General features: G+C 37.9%; 1 protein-coding gene across 1 annotated transcript in view; it reads left to right on the top strand.

Moving 5' to 3' along the window:
- LOC101861895 (protein quaking-B) overlaps positions 1-17,492 on the top strand; it is a gene marked incomplete in the record, with an annotated part of 112,750 nt that extends 95,258 nt beyond the window's left edge. The window contains 4 exon segments of the mRNA XM_005100919.3: positions 194-311; positions 6,036-6,161; positions 9,203-9,517; positions 16,474-17,492. Of these exon segments, the coding sequence (XP_005100976.2) occupies positions 194-311; positions 6,036-6,161; positions 9,203-9,517; positions 16,474-16,547 (633 nt within the window).
- Between the last annotated feature and the right edge of the window lie 2,921 nt (positions 17,493-20,413).

The raw sequence follows: 20,413 nt of genomic DNA, 5'->3' as shown, positions 1-20,413 counted from the left end.
CCCCAAATCCTCTCTGACGTTCGTTCTAACACCCACCCAGCAACGTCCTCACCCTCCTACCCCTTCCCCGTTCCTGCTCCTTCTCATCCTCCCTCCTCACAATGAGGTCTCTGTTTCAACACCAAATTATCATTTCATTCCTTCTTTCCTCCTGACTAACCATGATTTCCTCACTTGTTGTTCTCTCTCATAGCCCGACGGAGAGGATGATCTGAAGAAAAGGCAACTTATGGAGTTAGCTATTATTAACGGAACTTATCGCGATACAACGAAGCCATCGGCATCTCCGTCACAGAACCCCGTGCCTGGTCGTAAGTGTGCTCGGAGTTTGCCAACACGCCGTGGACACAACTACTACTAGGCCCACTACCTCCTTTTTATGTTTTTTTTTCCTCTGTATTAATTCTGTTTTTCTTTTTATTCGTCTTTTTTCCCCTTCCCTCTATAGCTGTGTGCGGTGCCTGGCTTCTTATATTGACGAGATATGGTCTTTTTTATATTCTTTGTTTGCTGCAGACCGCGATGTATTCTTTTGTTTGTTTGTTTTTTTTAAACTCCTTTTTCTTCCTCACGTTAGACTTATGGGCTGCCTCATTTTCTTATTAAGTAACGCAAATTCGAAATCTAGTTTTAATCATTGTGAAGCTGCCCATGAATAAATGAATGTTAAAGGTTGAAACCGAACTTGTGTAATTTAAAGTAAAAGGACACAGCAAGAGAAGATGGTAGTAAAGCTGCCCTCATGTACATGTACCTCCCAGTGACGTATTCCTGTGTCACTTTTGCTCCTGATCAAATTTGTTCTAGCAGCTGCTGGTATTGGCGAAAATTGATGTTACCCGTGGGTATCAGTCTACACACATGCATATCGAAACACGAAGTACACAGCAAAACTTTGATAAAGCCAACCTACGAAGACGCATTGGAACTTAAAGTAAGCATATTATGTCATATCAAGAGACCTTGAAACTTGGAAGTAAGCATACCAAAACACATCGGAACTTAAAGTAAGCATATCAAGACTCACTGAAACTTGAAGTAAGCATATCAAGACTCACTGAAACTTGAAGTAAGCATACCAAAAACACATCGGAACTTAAAGTAAGCATAACAAGACATATCAAGACTCACTGAAACTTGAAGTAAGCATAACAAGACATATCAAGACTCACTGAAACTTGAAGTAAGCATAACAAGACATATCAAGACTCACTGAAACTTGAAGTAAGCATAACAAGACATATCAAGACTCACTGAAACTTGAAGTAAGCATAACAAGACATATCAAGACTCACTGAAACTTGAAGTAAGCATAACAAGACATATCAAGACACACCGACACTTGAAGTGGGTATATCAAGATTCATTGAGGGACATCTTAACTTGAAATAAGCATATCAAGACACATCGGAACTTGAAGTAAGCATACACGAGATCAAGACACATGGAATATTGAAGTGATCATCTTAAGACACAAAACTTGAAGTAGGTATTTTATCAAGACAGCAAAATTGCAAAAGAAGCGGATTTGTACGAAAATGAGGCAGCCTTGCCCCCTGTCCCCCTTTCTATTTCCCCTAGCAGTGTATCATCACCGCCTTATAGTTCCGTAGACGTTTTTTCTTGAATATCTCACTTCACAATCATATTATCATTACCCTCCATGGCGTCTGCATGCCTCTTCTAAATTCTTCTCCTTGGTTCAGGCCAACTGCCCGGATTTGAACCCGGATCCTCTGTGCGCTTTACGGTGGTCGACGTGATACGGTGTTCATTTCTCTTTCTGTCGTTGTAGCTTGTGGATGGATGTATTTGGTGTCGATGTGTTCTTGGCTTCTGGTTTTGGTTTAGATGCTTCTTTTTTTTCTCCAGATAATATTTGTCTTCACGTTTTCTGATCTTTCACCCATTGTCCCGCCCTCTTTGTTCCTGTTCAGGGTGGGTTTGTTTTTGTTTAGTTTTTTGCCTCCTAGCCCACCCCTCCTCAAAATAAATAAATAAGTAATGAAAAAAAAACCAAAAAACAAAGGAAGAAAAAAATAATTAAATATAAAATCTATCTACAAAGATTGTATCTCCTGTTCTATCACGCCCATATTGTCTTTTTAAAAATCTAGGATTGACCTTCAATGTCGCAGACAGCAATCGGATCTGGATTATTTTCTGTTTGAATTGTGAATAAATATAAAACAGAAAAGGGAGGCATGTGGATAATCAAAATAAGAAGAAGTGTTGATTGTATTTTCTGACCAACTCGAAAATACTGTGACAATAATTGGGAATCACAATCTATTGACTATCAAATGATGTCATTTCACTTTGCATATCACGTTTCAAATAGTTCAGTATTAAAATTAGTTGTCAGATAATTGACTTGAGAAGGAGAGCTTTCAATGTATGGATTAATTATATGCAAGGCAGTCAGTGACACCTCTTCTACGGTCGTTAGATTTCATTCATGACATCCACAGATTGATAGAAGAGAAATTACCCAAGTTGGATCTCTGGGAATTCCCCTGAGACGATTTAACTCATTCACTCTTTGGGCATCCTTAAATTCCTTTCATGTCTGGATATAGACCAGACATCATATAATGTTGGTCTTTTACCTTTTCTCCTGTTCCACAAATGTTCCTTGTAATACTTTTGCCATTTTCTCTGGATTTTTACTTTCAAGTGAAACAAAAGTTTTACAACCTCCCCACCTCCAAAAACCACAACCGTTTCCCCTTTTTCTTCTTTCACACTTTTTTTCATCCCCAGCCTCTCTCCTCACATTGAACGCTACTGCACGTGCTCCCACCCCTCCCCCACCACTCCCCACTTTTATTTTGCTCTCGTTTCCGTGTTCATGGTTTTGCATGTCCTGAGATGCCGGTGGTTTTTTAAGCTTCACTCGTAGCGATGTGTACAACAGGGCTGTTGCTGTATTTGTAATATTTTATCTATTCCCCAAGTAGCTGTACCGTATTGACTGTGTGGTGTTATGTAGGCCTGCCTTCTGGTGTCTTGGTGTTGCCATAGTTATTGTTATTTACTATCAACGACACCTGACTTGTTGTGCTGCTCCGAAATACTTCTGTCATAACTCTGAAAGAACGTTTATCAAAGTTATGCCAGAAGTGTTGGGCGGTAACAAATTTGGTGTATTTCACTATATTGTTTTATCGGGTCCCAATATTATTACATGTGATGTTAAAATGATTTTAGCGTAACATGTTCAGTCATAATGGTTTTAATAAATGTTGCCAAAGAAATCTAGTTAAGGTACACAGGATAAACAATTTATACAAGTACGCTGGATAGGCGATTTGTATACATTTCTTTCTGATCAAGGCATATGTCAACCCCTTTTAAACATTACATGTTTTTAATGATCGGAAATTTTGAAATAAAAGCTCCCTGTTATTTCTTTGGTATTATTACAAAACTAATTGCAGTTGCGTGTGCAAAAATGTGGAAATTCTTACAATTTCAGATTGAGGTATGCCTTGATTGTGTAAAAATGAATAATTCTGTTTATTTGATTTTAATTAAATGAACCCTAAGAAAATGAATCCTAATTAAATTATTTAGGCATGTTCCTTTTCTTCCTTTTTAAAAATCTCTTTCTTTTTCCCACTCTTTCCTCACAGCCTTTGTGTTTGTTTTTGTTGTCTGTTTTACATTCCTTTGAGAAGTTTAATTTTATGTACGATATTACGATAATTTGGCTGTTGGTCATTCTTTTATTATTATAGTAAATCATTGAAATGAAATGATTAGAATTGATTTATCATGTTCATGTAGCCTTTATTCATTGATTTCCCCACTTCTATTTGCCTCGCAATACTTTTGAATGGATCTTTGTACTAGACTTGTCTACTAACTTTAGACTTGTTTGTAGCACAATGTAAATTCAACAGTTATTTCATTTGTTATAATAATGTGTGTCTGGTTTATTTGTTTATTTATTATATTTTCATTGATTGATTGATTTGTTTGTTTGTTTATTTGGTTATTGATTTATCGATTGGGTTCATTTTTATTGATTTATCTTTTCGTAATTATTTTTTTTAACATATCAATTTGTTTCCTTTTTTGTTTTGTTTCTTTTAAACATATTTTACCGTTTTTTATGTACATGTATTTGTTTCGTTGTTAAGCTGTAATGGTACTTTTTTAAAAATTAATTAATTTGTTTATTTATTTATTTTTTAAATTATTTTTTTAATTTGCTATTTGTATATTGCGTCTGGTTGTCTATGCTATTTTTTTTTCACGTGTTTTTTTTTTTTCATTAACCCGCTTTTGATTGACAGAAGTTCTTCGAGACTGACAGAATCATTTGAATGTCCTGACATAAGAAGTGTTCTTGGACTTTCACAATGTTGCGCTAAGCACCATGTAACTTTGAGAGTCTGGGCACACATCAGAAAGGAAAGGCGTCTCGTATTGTGAGATTTAGGGGAGAAAAATATTTGAATATTTCGATTGCCCTCAAACATTTGGGTAATGTGTTTATTGCCTTCAGCTTTATTTTGTTACAGCCCGTTAAATTTGTGCAGGCCACATAATAAATCAAGTAAGGTGGAAGTGAAAATATGTTTTAAAGATTGGAAACTGAGATGGGCGACGAGGGGTTTGCATAGAAATAAAGCTAGGATGGCGAAAGCTCTAAAATGTTTCCTTTCTCTTGATACTTTGTATCAACTGATGACAGTCGTGCAACTTTTTTTGCGCAGGCATGCTATTTTTTATGTTGTGAGTGTTCTACCGATTATTAAAAAGGGCTGTTGCTCTGTATTGTTTGAAATATAGCAAGGTTTTCCCCAACCTAAGTAAGACTACGTAGTCAAAAAGATTACAGCATTTCTGACAATGCTTCTTGATAACTAGTTGATTAAGTTGATTTGAACACCATTATGACCTTTTCAAGCTTCGGCATCGAGTTGAAACAGGGACGTAACACGAATAATATCCCTCCCGAGTCTCTGCCACAGAAGTGAGCGATATTTTTTTATAAGATGGATTGACAACATATTGCATACATAACGTGATTCTACTAGTAAATTGGGGCCCTGATTATCCCAATTTCGATTATAATTCAATTTACGATAATGAGGCTTTTCAATGGAATTTATAAAACTCGAAGACAGGGATTGCTTCACTCGATCACAGCACGCCACTGGTCGGTTTGCTCTAGGTCACTTGCTTTTTTCGTGTGCCCAGATTCTCCTATAACCCAATTGACCTGATTTAGCCGGGTTTTTGTGTATGTCTTTTCTTTGTTTCGACTTTTTGGATGGCTACTATAGCTTGCGGTCTACATTTCAGATTCAGAGATGGTGTTTGGGATAAGGGATAGGGTTGGGGAGTGGAGATGTGTTTTAATCAGAAGTCAGGCTACTTCTCCACCTCCAATCCATATTCCTTTCCCCATAGTCTCATGATTTTTTCTTCATTGTGGACCGCGCCTTGTGGTAGTGCCATATTTTTCGCCCTTTTCTAAATGATTTTTGTGTTTACCCTGTACTAGTTGCCCCCGTGTGTAGCATTGTAGTAATAGGGTGTCCCACATTGCTGCTCGAAAGTCGAAAGCGGCACTGTGCTGTGTCGTGCATCACCGCCATTCAGCAATAGAATTTTCAAACAGATTGCGGATGGCTGGGAGAATGTGACCTGAAGGTTCAATTTCTTGTTCACTCTCCAGTTGTCATTTCTGTCGGTCTGTTTTGCATTTTGTCTTTCTGGTACTAAATTATACACTGTAATAATGCATAGCATTTGTGCAGTGCAAACACCCACTCAATAACAAACTGCGTTTGTGCTTTACAGTCTAGATAGATGGGTATTTTGCCTATGAGGTTACTTGAACTCAAACTCTACCTTTTTTTTTCTGAACTGGAAGAGTAAATTCACAGACATTCTTCTTTCCGAACGCTTTCGACTTCGATTGGCACAATGTGGACTCCCCCTTAAGCTGTTGTGAGCGCCTTGTGGCCCCACAAGTTGGCTAACCCAAGCGTGCTCTTCTGCTCTCTTACCCCCCACAGAGGCCCACCTCCAGCTAGGCGGGGTGCCAATGTTCCTGCCCCCTGTCCCGGGCCACCATGGGGTTCGAGCCTCGGGACAAATGCCCGCCCTCGTGCCCGTTAGCGGGACGGGGCCCATCCCCGATGGTTTGTCCTAGTTGCATATCTCTCTACTTTTCGTTACTCACAACTCACACCACCCACCCGCTGCCTACATCAGGGCAGTGTCTGGTGGCACCCACTCATCCACTGACTCATCCACTCACCCACTGGGTCGATGGCCGCTGTGTTGTAGCTTACTACTCTCGCCACCAGGGACCAACACTGTACCTCTAAGATGGGTTGTTCGGAGCTCAGGTTGTTCCACACTTGTCATATATGGCTAGGTGGTGCGGGGCTGGTCATGTGTCAGCCAAGGAGATTAAATACATTTTTTTAAATGGTAAATATATTGCACTTAATTTGTCTCTTTGAGGAAATGTTGTTACAATGGCAAACATACGCACATAAATACATTATTACACTCATGAATAATACCAAAAGCTCAGAGGTCTAAAAAAAATTCAACCATAAGCATCTTGATCTGAGGAAATAGTTTGGGGAAAATAAAATATCTCATTCCTTTGCTGACATGTGACCGACCCCACGTTCTCGCAGGACGAGACTATGATCTGAGCGAAGCCTGTCTTAGAGCCATGTGGTCTTTGCTGGGACTGTCGCTGCTAACCCCTCCCCATACCTGTGTACAAAGTGAATTAACCCTTGGGCTGTGGCAGAATTTAGGGAACTTTTATGGTCGGCTTTTTATTTAGGTCAAAGATGCATTTCTTGGAATTCTGCCAATACAATATATATTGTAGAACTCATACTTTTGGGGAAAGGGGGGGGGGGGGGGGGTGATTCACAAAAGATGAAGTGAAAACGAAATATGAGGAAGGGAAGACAAAAGACAAATGAGAGAAGAGAATGCAATGAATGGAAGGAAGTAGTGCACACAAAGGAAGAGTTGAGGACACAGATAATTGATCAATTAACGTGACAGGAAGGGATGAAATTACTGAAACGACAGATTAATTATTGTGCGCACAATAAACAAATTGAAGAAAATATGACAGATTGATGCCAATGAAATATTGAGTGAAAGTATCCATTTACAAAATAGATATGTCATAAAATGAGGTTTAAGATCACTTCTATGCAGTGAGTTTTGTTTTTGCTGTAAAGCTGCCCAGTTTGTGTCTGTAAAAGTTTCTGATGAATTCTGCCACGGGTTGTACATGAACTAACCAATATTTTTCAATGTTGTCTGATAAATCTACACGCTTCGTTCCTTCAGCTTTTACACTGAGTGAATAAATGTTGAAGAGGCATCTAATTCAGGGATCACTAGCATTACATAATGTGAATAAATCCTTTCATGTTTTCACCCAGAAAGAGATGAATGGAATTGAAAGGAATTACTGATTCTCTACCACTACCACTGCCAAATTACAGAGGTCTGAACAACGCCTGGTGGAAAAAGAAAGTTAAAACTAAAATAAAATACCAAAAGTTGAAGCTTTTAGAAGGGATGTTGGGTTGTTTTTTGGGGTTTTTTTTTAAGGGGGGGTGCTGTTCTCAGTAGTCACCACTCTGGTTCTCCAACTTTAATTTATGCTTTTTTGGAAGCTCTGGTTTGAACTAGAAAGTTCAATCTATAATGCATTGTTACAAAAAGTGGACCAGGTCGTCTGTTTACAGAAACAGTAGCCGATCAAATATCCGTGGTTTCTCACCACTGTTACAGTAAATGTTAATTCCTGTTTTTGTTTGTTGCCTGTATGTTGTCCACTTTGGCTTTGGTTGATGTATTGTCTAACCAGTCTAACAACTAATTTGTTGCAGGACTTGCTGTTTTTCAGAAAAGGGAAGAAGTGAAGTAAAAAAAAAAAATTAAATTTTCAGAGTTCCTAAGCACTGAAGGTAAATAAGAATTTGACTCTGAGTCTCTTGTGCACAGTGCTGTGTATTCATAAAAGTGGTTATTGAATTATTTGTATTCAAGCAAAAGCGTCTCAGTACTAACTTAATTCGGTTTTCAAGTTACAGTGAACCTAGTAAGTGCTCTCCCATTATTGTATAGGGTATGGAAAGTAAAGGATGCTTCAAGGCAGGCTCTTTTCTTGTGTCTTTTAAGTAAATGTGTCATTGGTGAAACAAAGGTAGTATATGAAAAGAAGGTTCAGTATTTGTTCATGTCATCAAAATGATTTGATAGAACATTGTGCTATATTTTGTCCTATTTTGGAGAAAAGGAAATTTTGGGTTCTAGGATACAGTGTACTTTGACTAGGGATTTGTGCAACTAATCTTAACATCATTAACTGGCAACCTAATCACTAAAGTGTTATAGATTCAAACTAACACTGTGGACATTAACTTAGGGAAATTGTATGTGGCTGTGAAATATCTTGTCACTTAGTAAGGTGAGATTTGGTGTCTTGCCCTAATCCACCTTTAGTGAAAAATGTTTTTGTGTGGGATTTAAGGTATTGGGGTAAACTGCTGTTCCTCTTACCACATTCTCTTTTTTTTTTCTTCAGAGGAAAACAAGTGGCAAGATTTTTCAACCCACTGTATAAATGTATAACCCCCAATGATTAGATAGAATTAACTCTCCATAAATCAACACTTCATATTGCACTTGGCATAGATTTCATTCAAATAACTAGATTAGCTGTGATCAGGGCCAAATTTGTAGTTTGTTAATGAATAAGATAAAAAGTGTACATGGAAGTACTGCCAATTCTGCTTCATAGCATGCTTTGTTACATCTGGAAATATTGAATAAAGAGAATCTTCACGTAGTAACAGTTTGCAAGCATCATAATCTGGTCTTCATTTAAGGCTTGGAGTATCGTTTTCTTACTGTTGTCTTTTGTCAAGTCCTGAATCTCTGCATGGCCTCGCCTTACGTCAAGCTATTACTCAAGCCATTTTGACTTTCCGCAGATGCTCACCCAAGCCCCTGGAGACTTATTATGCCTACAGAAGGCACATATTTTAAAAAATATTATTGTTTCATGTGCTTCGAATTTATTTTCACAAACATTCATATGGCTGTACAGTAAATTTGGATGACTGTTTATAATGTATTATTTTCTCCCCACCCCCACCCCACCTGGCCGTGCCCCTTGCGTGTGGAACAGAACATGCCCGTCTATTTGCTCAACCCCTTGCCATCCAGATGCGATCACCGGGCCCGGCTGGTGCGCCAATCATCCTCGCACCCCGCCTTCCCCCGCCGACAGTTGTGGCCACCAGCCAGCCCAGCATGAATGGAGCCCCGCCTCCTCTGGTGTCCCCGCCCGGAGAGGCACCTGGACTCATGTACAACCCATATGCAGTCAGCGCGATGGGAACGGTCACCTCCCAAATGCCCTCCCACATGGACCCCTACGGTCTGGGAGCAGCCACACCTTCCATCTTTGAGTACCAGACATCTCTGGACCAGACTCAAGCGGGTATGTTGTTCCGGCGCGACTGCGTCACTGGAATGTAATAGCCATATTGTACATCTATCTCTCTCTCTATATATATATTTATATAGATACATCTATGTATGCCTACCAGCTTTCTTAGGAATGTACCTTCCCTCCCCCTTTCCCCAAAATGAAGGGAGAGGGGATTTTGTTTTCTTTTGGGCCAGATTATTGTATTGGTTGTTTTCAAATGTGTTTGAAATGAGTGTCATGGGAAGGCAACTGTGTTAAGATAGGACCATAGAGTCTGCTTGGTATGCCCTTCTTAGTTTGTTTTTCTCTTTTTGTTCTTTTAAAAGGAAATTGATATAGCATTTAAATGGGAACCCGCAACATATGTGTGTTCATGCTCCTTGGAGCTCTAATCTCTACCTGACTTACTGCAGATGGCAATGTTTACAAAGTCCCATATTTCTGTAATTCTCCGAAGACACAAGCTTTTTACTCGTTTATGGCAGTTTATGTCCTTCTTGACATCATGTCTGTCAATTTTAGTGCAGTTTTGAATATTGCATCAGTTTTGTAATGTCTTGATTTCTTCCTTAACTTACTGGACCATTAACGGCCTGAAAAGACCAGTAAACATGGATGTTAAATGGGAAGACAACTTAGCAATTATGTTTCATAATGCTTGAACAAATGTTAAAAATATCGGTGATCTGGGAAAACCTAAATGCATTTATAATTCAAGTTTTTTTAAAATGTTGATTTTGATTTTTATACACTACGCATAACAAAGATTTGTCTTTCTTTTTTTTTAACATTTGCGTACTTTCTCTCCAACAGTATTGAACATGTGTGGGTAGATCAGTGCCTTAGACAATCAGATCTTACTGCTCATCTATCTCTCTGTGTGTACGGGTTGGGTTGGTGTGTAATAATGTGTGTCTTTCAGTCTGTGGGTATATGTGTGCGTGTGTGTGTATAGTAAATGAAATGTCTTGAGTAGGGGGTGTTGGATTCTGTGAGTCAGATTTGAGCTAAGACTAGAAGCTGTGTGTATTGTATATAGTTAAATGCATGTCCAGAGTTCCTGAGTATTTCAGCAGCCTGTCAGTAGAGGCTAGCAGTTTTGCAGCCCTTTCTTTTACATGCTCATATCTAGAAAATTTGCTATTTTTGTAAGTCTTCCAGCTTGTTTCGGGAGTTCTATTTGATATGAATTTTGTACCGACTTGTGCTCAGTGCCTTGAGTGCTAAAGATTAGATTTTTAAACCTTTGTTTTGTGTGTGTTTTTGAGCCCTTGCGTTTTTTTCGTCCACCTTCCCCAAGACAGATTCGTTTGTTGTGCCGCTAGTCAAAATGAGGCCTTGAGGATGTAACTGTTCGACTGATTTGTAAAGTATTCTAAAATTGAAGTATGTGTGTATGGATTGTACTTCACAGAAACCGGGGTACATGCCCATAACTTTTTTGGCTGTTTCTCATCTGTTTCTGGGAAAATGTTCTTCCTTTTTAAAATGAGGTTTTGAGGAAGACAGATTTTGGAACGATTTGGGAGAATAATTGTATTACAGAATCACACCTCACTTTGACTAGATGCTTAATGTTTGATATTTATTTTTATTATTGATGAGGACAATATTTATCTTTTGGTGCCTGCTTCATGCTGATTTTGAGCTAAACATTCCCACCATGGCTTCGCTTTCTTTTTGTTTGGGACTTTATTTTAAAATGATCTTAATGACAGTTACATCAGTATTTACTAGTGGCGCATAGTTTACCTTTGTTTGTTTATACATACATATAATAATATATATATATATATATATATATATTATATATATATATATATATATATATATATATATATATATATATATATATATATATATATATATATATATATATATATATTTTTTAAATATGCGTGAATAGAGAATTCCTGCTTTCCCAATGTTTGTATGTTTTCCAAGCCGAAAATGCTACTTAATGGTCTTATCTAAAGAAGTGCAAAGTCGTTTGGGTTTTTATAACCCTGTACTGAAGTAATCCATGAATAGCAAGCAAGGGTATCTACTTAAGACTCTAAATTTTAAAGATTCATTTTCTCTGGCTATCTTACTGCATAACCATCAAAAGTGGTCAGGTGAGGACAGGACATGTGTCACATTATTGTTGATAAAAACAAAAGGTTTTCTAAGAGAAGAAAGTGTCCTGACTTCTGTCCTGCCTTCCCTGCTGTATTTTTTTTAGCACTTTTCTTTTTTCTTGAAAGAGTTTTAATCGTTCCAGAAGGATATCATTGTTCTTGTATTGAAAGTGCAGTTGTTTTGCCATGTTCTGCCTCTTCTTGTGATATGCAGTTGCCAGGTGAAGCTACAACTCCCTGGGCTGCCGCATGCTAGCAATATTTCCACTAGTGCTGTCTTTTTAGCCTTTGTTTCACTATTTAAAAAATCTTTTTTGTTACTGTGTGTGGAGAATTCCAACATTCCCGTTCAGTTCGGAGATTGCCTTTCTTTATGAGTGTCATTTCCCCACCATGGCAAGTGTGCTCGGTCATTGTGTGGATATGAACTGTATGTGGATATAAGTGCGATATCTGCATCAGTGGCTAACTGAAAAAGTGTTCATATACTCTCCCGTAGCTGTGCTGGGTTATGCCTTTTCCTTTGCATGCTTCTATTTCTCTTTTTGGTTATGTGATCTCACTCATTGAAATAAACCTTTTTTTTCTCAAATTTCTGCTCTACTCTCTAGTTATTTGGATAACTGAAGAAAATTTTGTTTTAAAATCCATGCCCATCATGATAGTATTAGTAAAGATTTCAGGTTTTGAAGATCTGAAGACATAGTTTTGAGGTTTTGGGCTGACTATTGAATTAAATGACTACAGTGCTCAGAAGTAAAAAAGATTTCAAAGGAATGAGACAGGGCTTTTAAAAAAATTATTTAAAAAGCCCTTTTAAAATAAATTTTTCTGAAGACTTGATGCCAAGATGCAAAGTTTTGTTTGAGACCTCGGTAATACTGAGAGAACAAATGCCAGGAACCTTGAACTTGAAGGGTTAAGTACTGGGACAGAGCACATGTCAGAAGTAATAGTCATTTCCTGAGTTAGTATAGACAAGTGACTGGGGAGTAGAACTCCATTCACACCCGTTATGCAGACTCTATTACCTTTGTAAATATATTCCTGCAGAAATAAAGATAATAAATTGATGTTATTTATTATAGATATTCTATATTACATCATTATGCTTGGTGGTGGTTTGGCTGCATTTATAACATTCACACTGTAGTTGATATAGTTTTTGTGTTTCTAAGCGAATGGTCTCATTTCCATGAGGGGAGAAGTTTCCAGTACCAGGAGGTACCAAATTACAGAAAGGGAATCCACTCTACAAGTGCAGAAATTCTGCAGTATGTAAATATTACTGCCTGTCTGCCATGGTTTGCTTTGCGGGCTTGATGAGTAATAGATTATGGGTTATGGGGGTGAGGTTGAGAGTGTGGTGATGTTGTAACTTTGCGTATGATTAAAGGCTGTTGGGGATGTGTTGAGTGTATCTAAAATTGTTGAGAATTAACAATTATACCAGATTTTCTGTCAAAATTTTCATTACTTCTAATTCCTCCTAGTGGGAACAGAAACGAATGGAAGTGAGGCCATTCCCTGTTCTGTAAATAGCTTATATTTTATCCCTTGACATCAGCGTGTCTGGGTTTTTAAAAAAACGTAATGGGTTTGTCAAATTAGACATGTGTGTTCCAGTGTGGCAGTAGAGACTAGTGAGTCGTGAAGGAATTGCTCAATTTTGATATGACATTTTTGTACATGTGTTCCGTGTGTGCATGCTTAAGTAAGGGCTTTTATCGCTACTAATGCACTCCTCTGCTATGATGACTTGTTTGTCTCTTCACACCCTCCCTCCCCACCCCACCTTTCCCTTTTATTCATACTTGTCTCTTAGTTAGTCATTGCTGAAGTAGGTGACGGTATTGTTTGAACCCAGCAGGTTTTTGTAGAGGAATATATAGATTTAAATGACAAAGGTATATTTTTAAGTGAACAATATCATACCAGATTTCATTGCCTTGTTCCAATCATCATATATTGAATTAAAAGAAAATCTTTTTTTAAAAAAAGAAAAGAAAAGAATGGCAGTTGAAAATGCCCACGTCTCAGGTTTTGAGTTTGTTAAACAGTTGGGAAAATTTGAAATTTGCCTTAGAGAAAATGAATATTTTAATGACATGAAATCAAAGAAGTAATGCAAACCTACAACAACTGGAAGAGTTCCACTGAGAAGTGTTGATATATTCCCGCCATGATAAACTACATTAAACATTTGTCTTATATATTAATTGTTAACATTTGTTGGTTTAAAGTGTTGTTCGTTAATTGTTCAAATAAATGTACTTTGTGTCCTAAATCTTATGCAGCACAGCTTCACCCTTGGCCTTCTTATGCTCAATGATATTAGCTAACTTGAAAAAAGTCCCCCCCACCTCGTGTTTATTTTCACGTCTGTGATTTCAGTTGCGTTGTCCAGTAACCTTGAAAGCTTTGAAATATTGGAAAGTCTAGATGTCTTTAAATGGTCCCTGAGAAATATTGTTGATTGGGACTAATGGAATAATTCTTTATGAACATTTCTTGTCCTCGTTTTTTCCTGTCATTCTTGGCTAGACAAAGTGAAATGGGCAAGGGTGTGGCTGTGAAGCTCCTGCTTGATCTAAGTGCATGTCTCCTGGAATAACCACATTTTTTTCCCGTCTCTTTAACTTCATAAATTTTAGTTTAGACTTTCTCCTCTCAGAACATTTTGGGTTGTTTTTGAACTCTTTGCATTTACTCCTCATTATTTAATATATGCATACGTAAAAAGTACTCTCATTTGTGCATAGGGAATTCATGAGTAAAGCAATATGTTACTGAAGATCACATTTCTGCCATGACGATCAGAAAGAGGAAGTATTCTGGATGGCATCTGTTTGGTTGCTATGGTGATCAGTGACAATGTTGCCTTTCTTACGAGGCCCCTTTGTGCACTTAACTTTTTAAGAGTTTCCACTAATACTTTGTCGTTCTATTACGCAAGTCAAGCAGCATAACCATGCTCATAATTGCCTGTTGCTATTATATTTCCGTAAAATATTTTTTTCAAGTGGTAAAATTGATCAAATCTATTAATGCTGTGACGTATTGCAACACTTTGATGGCGTACTTTTTCTATTACGAAGTACCAAAATCTTACTTCCTAGTCTAGAGTTGTCTAGGAGTTATTTACTTGTTGTTGGCAATTATTGGAAAATTTAAAAGAAATTAACATACATTCTATGTTGATCTAGAGTCTCAATGGTCTTTACTTTCTTTTCTATATTGTTCCATTGAGTTGCTAGCTACCAAAATTTGCCGCAGTGTAAAAAATAAAAAGTAAGGGACTTCTGGTAGTTATGATTATGAGCATGTGTGTTTGCCGCTCTGACTCATATAACTTCGAGGTTGTTTTGCGAATTAACACCTAACCAAAACTAAGACTACAACTACAGCAAAAGGAAAGTGCAAATATCTCGGCTGTGATCAATTGATTTTACTATTCCACATGGCCCATATCATGTCCTGTAATTTGCTTTTCGATTACTGGGAACCGAGGCCTGTTTTATGAAGATATAGTCAGCTCTCTTATTTATTATTACACTATGCTCCTTTCTTTTGTTCTTCTCAAACATTTTTTTGTTTCCCCCCTCCCCACCTCATGTTTCTGGAGGTCCAAGTGAACTCTCCCATGTTTGACTTGTTATGTTTATTTCTTACTTTCTTTTGTCTTCCGTGAGGTGTGCGTAAATGGGCAGTTGGTACTGCAGGAGCTGTCAGCTCTGTAGTGGTTGTCATGACCTAGGGCCGGACCAGAACCCTGATAAAAAAATTTATGCTATCAAGATTTGTATACTTTTACCTGAAAGAGTGTCATTCCCTTATCATTAAATGTCCATTCTATATGAGCTTTACAAATTGGAGAAAAGTATGCACAAGGGTGGGGCTTTTTTCAATCTGAAATTAGGCATGCAAATGTTGGTCATTGAGCCTCAAAGATGTGTTTCTAAGAAAATCTGCCCTGTTTATCTTGTACTATTCTCCAGCAACAATGTTATAGTGTTTTGGCACTGCGATATTCCATGTCCAAGAAATTCAGTATGATTTCAGCACTGACTTACGTTCCGTCTGGATCGTACAAATTTTCTAAGTACAGGATTACATGGTTTTAACTATGATTGGAACTTCTTTTAGTATTCAAGCTGGTATCGTGATGTTTTTGGTGTAGTGGTAAAATAGAATATGGACTAGGAACAAGTCATGGCCTCGTAAGTGCTGACTCCCATTTAAGCACACCACATACACACACTGCAATGGGACCAGGGGATATGGCATGCAGTCGATGTCGTTCAGAAACCATGTTGGTTCATGTTGTGTTCCTTGTTTATGATGAAATCCAAACTATTGTATTGTGAAGTGTTCATGTATTATATTTGTTGTCATCAATTTTTTACTCAGTTTATAGAGTTGTTCCCCCCCCCCCCCCCCCCCCCCGTCCCTTTATCTTCAAGTTTACACTTGGGGCGATGAGTAGTCCTCGATGTTTTATGTCATGGGTTTTTGTGTGTGAATTTTTTTTGTTGTGATGGGATATGGTTTTTATGCTCAAGTGCTCATGATGCTTTGAAGATGTACTGCTTGTGTAGCATTTTTCTCTATAAGAAAATGGGGTTAGTGTTCATTTACTTAGAAGACAGCTTCTGGTAGGTTTTTGGTCAAGAACCAAACAAGAAAGTAGAAAAAGTCCAGAGGGTTGCTTGTCTGGTCTGTTCTTCCTCTCTTGGCCCTGCCAATGGCATGAGATGTTCAGCCAGGCAGGAGAAAAAAATGTGTGCACACCATGTGTATTTTATTTCAATGACTTTGCACTCAAATGGTATTGGATTTTTGTAGGTGCTGTGCAAAAGATGCGACGTACTTTAGATGGAGTGAGAGGTCACCCATACACAAGGGTGTCTTTATCCTAATGTTTATACCAGGTTAGTTGATCTGTTTAGTTAGTGCCTTCTTTTCATATTGTTCCCCGTTCGTTCACTCGTGTGCATGTCCTGCCATTTCATTATTCTGACATGCACACATACGTGAATCTGTTTCATTGACCATCCGAATTTTTTCCTCAGAGTTCTGTTTGTCATTGTTTTGTTTTGAGGGTAGTGATCTCTTATCGTGTGTAGTGTAGTAGGTCGGATATCTGTTGTCAGGTCCGTTGTGTAGTTCTGCTGCTGAGTGAGTTGTATGTGCTTTGAGATTCATTGAGTTTTCAAGCTGCCATATATCAAGCGGAATTTGATATGACAAAATTAGTGCACAGAAAAGGAGTTGAACAGTGCTAGCAAAAGAAAATGTCAGTGGTTGTAAAAGAAATTGGAAATTATCAGAAAATATTTTTGTTTATACATTCAACAGAACTGTGCAAGACCATGGTCTTAGTTCAGATTTTTGATTCAGCACCTTGGGACCCGGAATATGACAGGGGGAAGTAGTGTTGAAGTTTTTTCCCTGTAAGACCGATTGATTTTGTGAATGGAATATGGTAAAAAGGTAGGGCTACAATTGCTGAATGGGAGAAAGTGAATATAATGGGATTTGATTTCTAAATGCACTGTGCATCCATTTTATATTTATATTTTATTGTTAATAGAAATCCGAATTTCATATTGGCTCCTATTTTGCTCATACATAAGATATTACAAGCATCGATATAGTATATTCTATTTATTTTATAGATCACCGAAAGCATTACATTTATTGCATTATATCATTTAATAGTGAGAATCTTCAGATTTTTATTTAGAAAATTCTCTCCAAATTGTTTTGTGATGATTGTCCAATCAAAATAAAATAAAATTGTGCAATTGTTGTCAATATTATATATATACTGTTAGAGAAATAAAGCAATCGTTTATTTTCAGTGATGGTTGTCTCTTTTTCTTTTGTCTTTTGCTTTCTGTCTCATACTATGACAATGGGCTGAGCCACGGGTCAGATGTGGTCTTTACACAGACTCATAAAGAATTTCTCCTATTCTTTCATTCTTAACGGGGGGAGAAAAAAGGGTTTTCCTAAAGCACAAATGTGTCACAGTGGACCTCACAGATAGTGACTCAATAAAATGTTAGGTTTGTAATTGTATGTGTACATGAAGCTGGCAACATTTGATACACTGAACCTTGACATCTGCAGATTATTATAAACTTAAAAAAGGATTATTATTATTATGCCGTACACTTGAGCAAAACTTTTTCTATCTCTGGTGAGAAGGAATGTTTTTTGTCCGCATTCATCGACCTCTTTGTGTTAATCCTTTTCATTTCTGACCTGCTTTTTTTGGTTGATAGCTAATGATGTGTTGCTTAGATTAATGTCTAGCCTAATGGTGTTAATCCTCATCCTCAGTGGTGCGTCCAAACTAAGCTAGTGGGCGGGTGCTCACACCTACACTTGTTAACTCTTTTGTGTTGAATGACCAAAAGTCTGTGGTATCTCCTCTACCGTCTCCTCAGTCTGCTCCTCTTTACTTCACGTCTGCTCATAATATTATATGACAACTCATCTGGTGACAGGGTTTCATTTCCTGTTTGTAGTGCTAATTGAGGGATTTAGCACATGTAGAGACCAATAATTTTTCCCAGTAGCTGATCTGAATCTATTTCATTAACCCTTTCCCAGCAAAGTAAATAAAAAAGCATTATAGAGGATCAGGGTGGGCTAATCGTGTTATGCCAACACAGTTATGATTCTTTCTCATTAATTTTCCTCACAATGGTGATAAAGATTTAAACAAGTTTTTAAACTGATGTCAACTGAGTCCCATTGAAAAATCTTCAAGGAAATAAAATATTCTGGAAACATTTTAATTCTTCCTGACTTCATGTGTAAGACTAACCTAGTTATACATACGCTGCCTATAATGTTTGGTTGCGCGCATGAGTCTGATCAGTTTTCAATTTTTTGCCGGAAACAAATTTTTCAGTCAATAGGTTATAAAAACATATGCAACCCCCCCCCCCCCCCCCCCCCCCCCCCGAATTATATTATATCTACATCATCAATACGACAAAAATGTGAGAGTTGAAGGTGAAATGCGATGAACTTCAAAGAAACCAAAGGTCACAAAGGAAGTGAAGCCCTGTCAAGCGTAAACAGTTCTTTGTATTGCCATAGCTCATCATGTGCATGTTAATTATTGCATGAAAACAACTTGAATTCTTATCACATGCTTATATCTACAGCCAGTATGATACATACAGCTCTTGATTATTCTCTCCCCCCCCCCCCAAGTTTTGGCTAAAACATAATTTGTACACACAACACCACTCCAGTGCATTCTACTCCCTCTGTGCAAATTAATGCTTTCAACATTTGGTGGCAATTAGATGTGTTTTCAACTGATTTCATTTTTGTCTTCTGTAACACTCAAAGTTAATAAATAAGACCCGCAGCGACCTGGATACTATTTCTTCTGTGCACTCCTTGTATCAAAATGCGTCATCAGAATTTTACAAATATATTTCTTTAAAAGTTATCACCCTGAATGCCCTGGAAATACACCACTTTTTTAATGTTGTCCCACGGAAACATAACAGCCATAATGTTATAATAATAATTATAATACTTAATAATAATACCGTAATATCATTAATTGTTGATTAGTGGTCTACTGTAAGTTTCTTGTAGCACATATCAGTGGACTAACTCCTTTTATTTCTTTATTTTATTTTGTTTCATTAACCCAGCTGGCCACTAACCCACCTCGTGCCTTACCCCTGGACGGGGCCCCTCTCCCCCCCGCGCCGAGGGGGCCGCTACTCGCTCAGTGTGGGCCGATGTGCTGGGAACTAAGCTTGCCAGGGGCCCTCGACACACCTCATCTGCTGTTCGCTCTCCTTTTCTGCACCTCAGGGGGGGTGGTGGTGGTGGTGGTATCTAGAGACATGCTCCCTCCACCTACCCACCATCATCAACAATACCACCACCCACCAACCAACCAACCACCCTCTTCTATGCCGCCTTGGAAACTAACACCAGCAACAGCAGCAACCTTTGGATGTTGATTAAACCGCTGTATTGTTTGTGGTTTTTTCCGTGGTTTTTTTTTCTTTCTTTTTTTATAAAATGAAATGGAGCAAATATTAATATTAATACCTGGCCATATATTCATATATCTTTTTTCTCGTGTGTGTGTCAAATCAGAAGAGCACCTGCCTAAACTTTTGTTCCACCTAACTCATTGTTGCAGACACAAAACCTCATTTTTCCTCCCTTTTTATCATTCATGTTTTCATATAAATGTATTGTATATTATCTTTACCATGCCGTTGTTCAATTTTTCATGTATTACAAATTTTTGTTTTTTTAATTACATGCAGTAACATTAGGCCTCTGTGAGTGAGAACACGAAACGGATACAAATGCTCATTTATGTGTTATCAAAATGATGAAGTGTCATTGGCTTGGTGTGTAAAATGGTCCTACCTCGTGTTAAGGTGCTGTCTGTGCACAACTCCCCCAACCCCCTGCACCCCCTTCCCTACCTTTTCAGCAAACTTTTGGCCTTCTGTCTCCCCTTCTCAAGTGATCATTTGGAGGAACAAATAAGAAAAAAATGTTAATAAAGCAGTTTGGAAATTCAGAGAAAGTGAGGGTCCGATATCTCCTCATATTTCACAGAATAGTTCCTCTCTGCCTGCAGCTCTGCATAAGGGTAAGTCCTCAGCCTTTATAATGGCCTGTACAGTTCTAGGTGTAGCAGGGCATCATATTTTATAAAGAAAACAAAATTATAAAATTGAACAACTCTTACCCCTTGATCAGTTTGGGCTCACTCAACACC

The sequence above is a fragment of the Aplysia californica genome, unplaced genomic scaffold (genome assembly GCF_000002075.1).
Source record: "Aplysia californica isolate F4 #8 unplaced genomic scaffold, AplCal3.0 scaffold00265, whole genome shotgun sequence".
Lineage (NCBI taxonomy): Eukaryota > Metazoa > Mollusca > Gastropoda > Aplysiida > Aplysiidae > Aplysia > Aplysia californica.
This window is presented reverse-complemented; position numbering and strand designations above follow the sequence as displayed.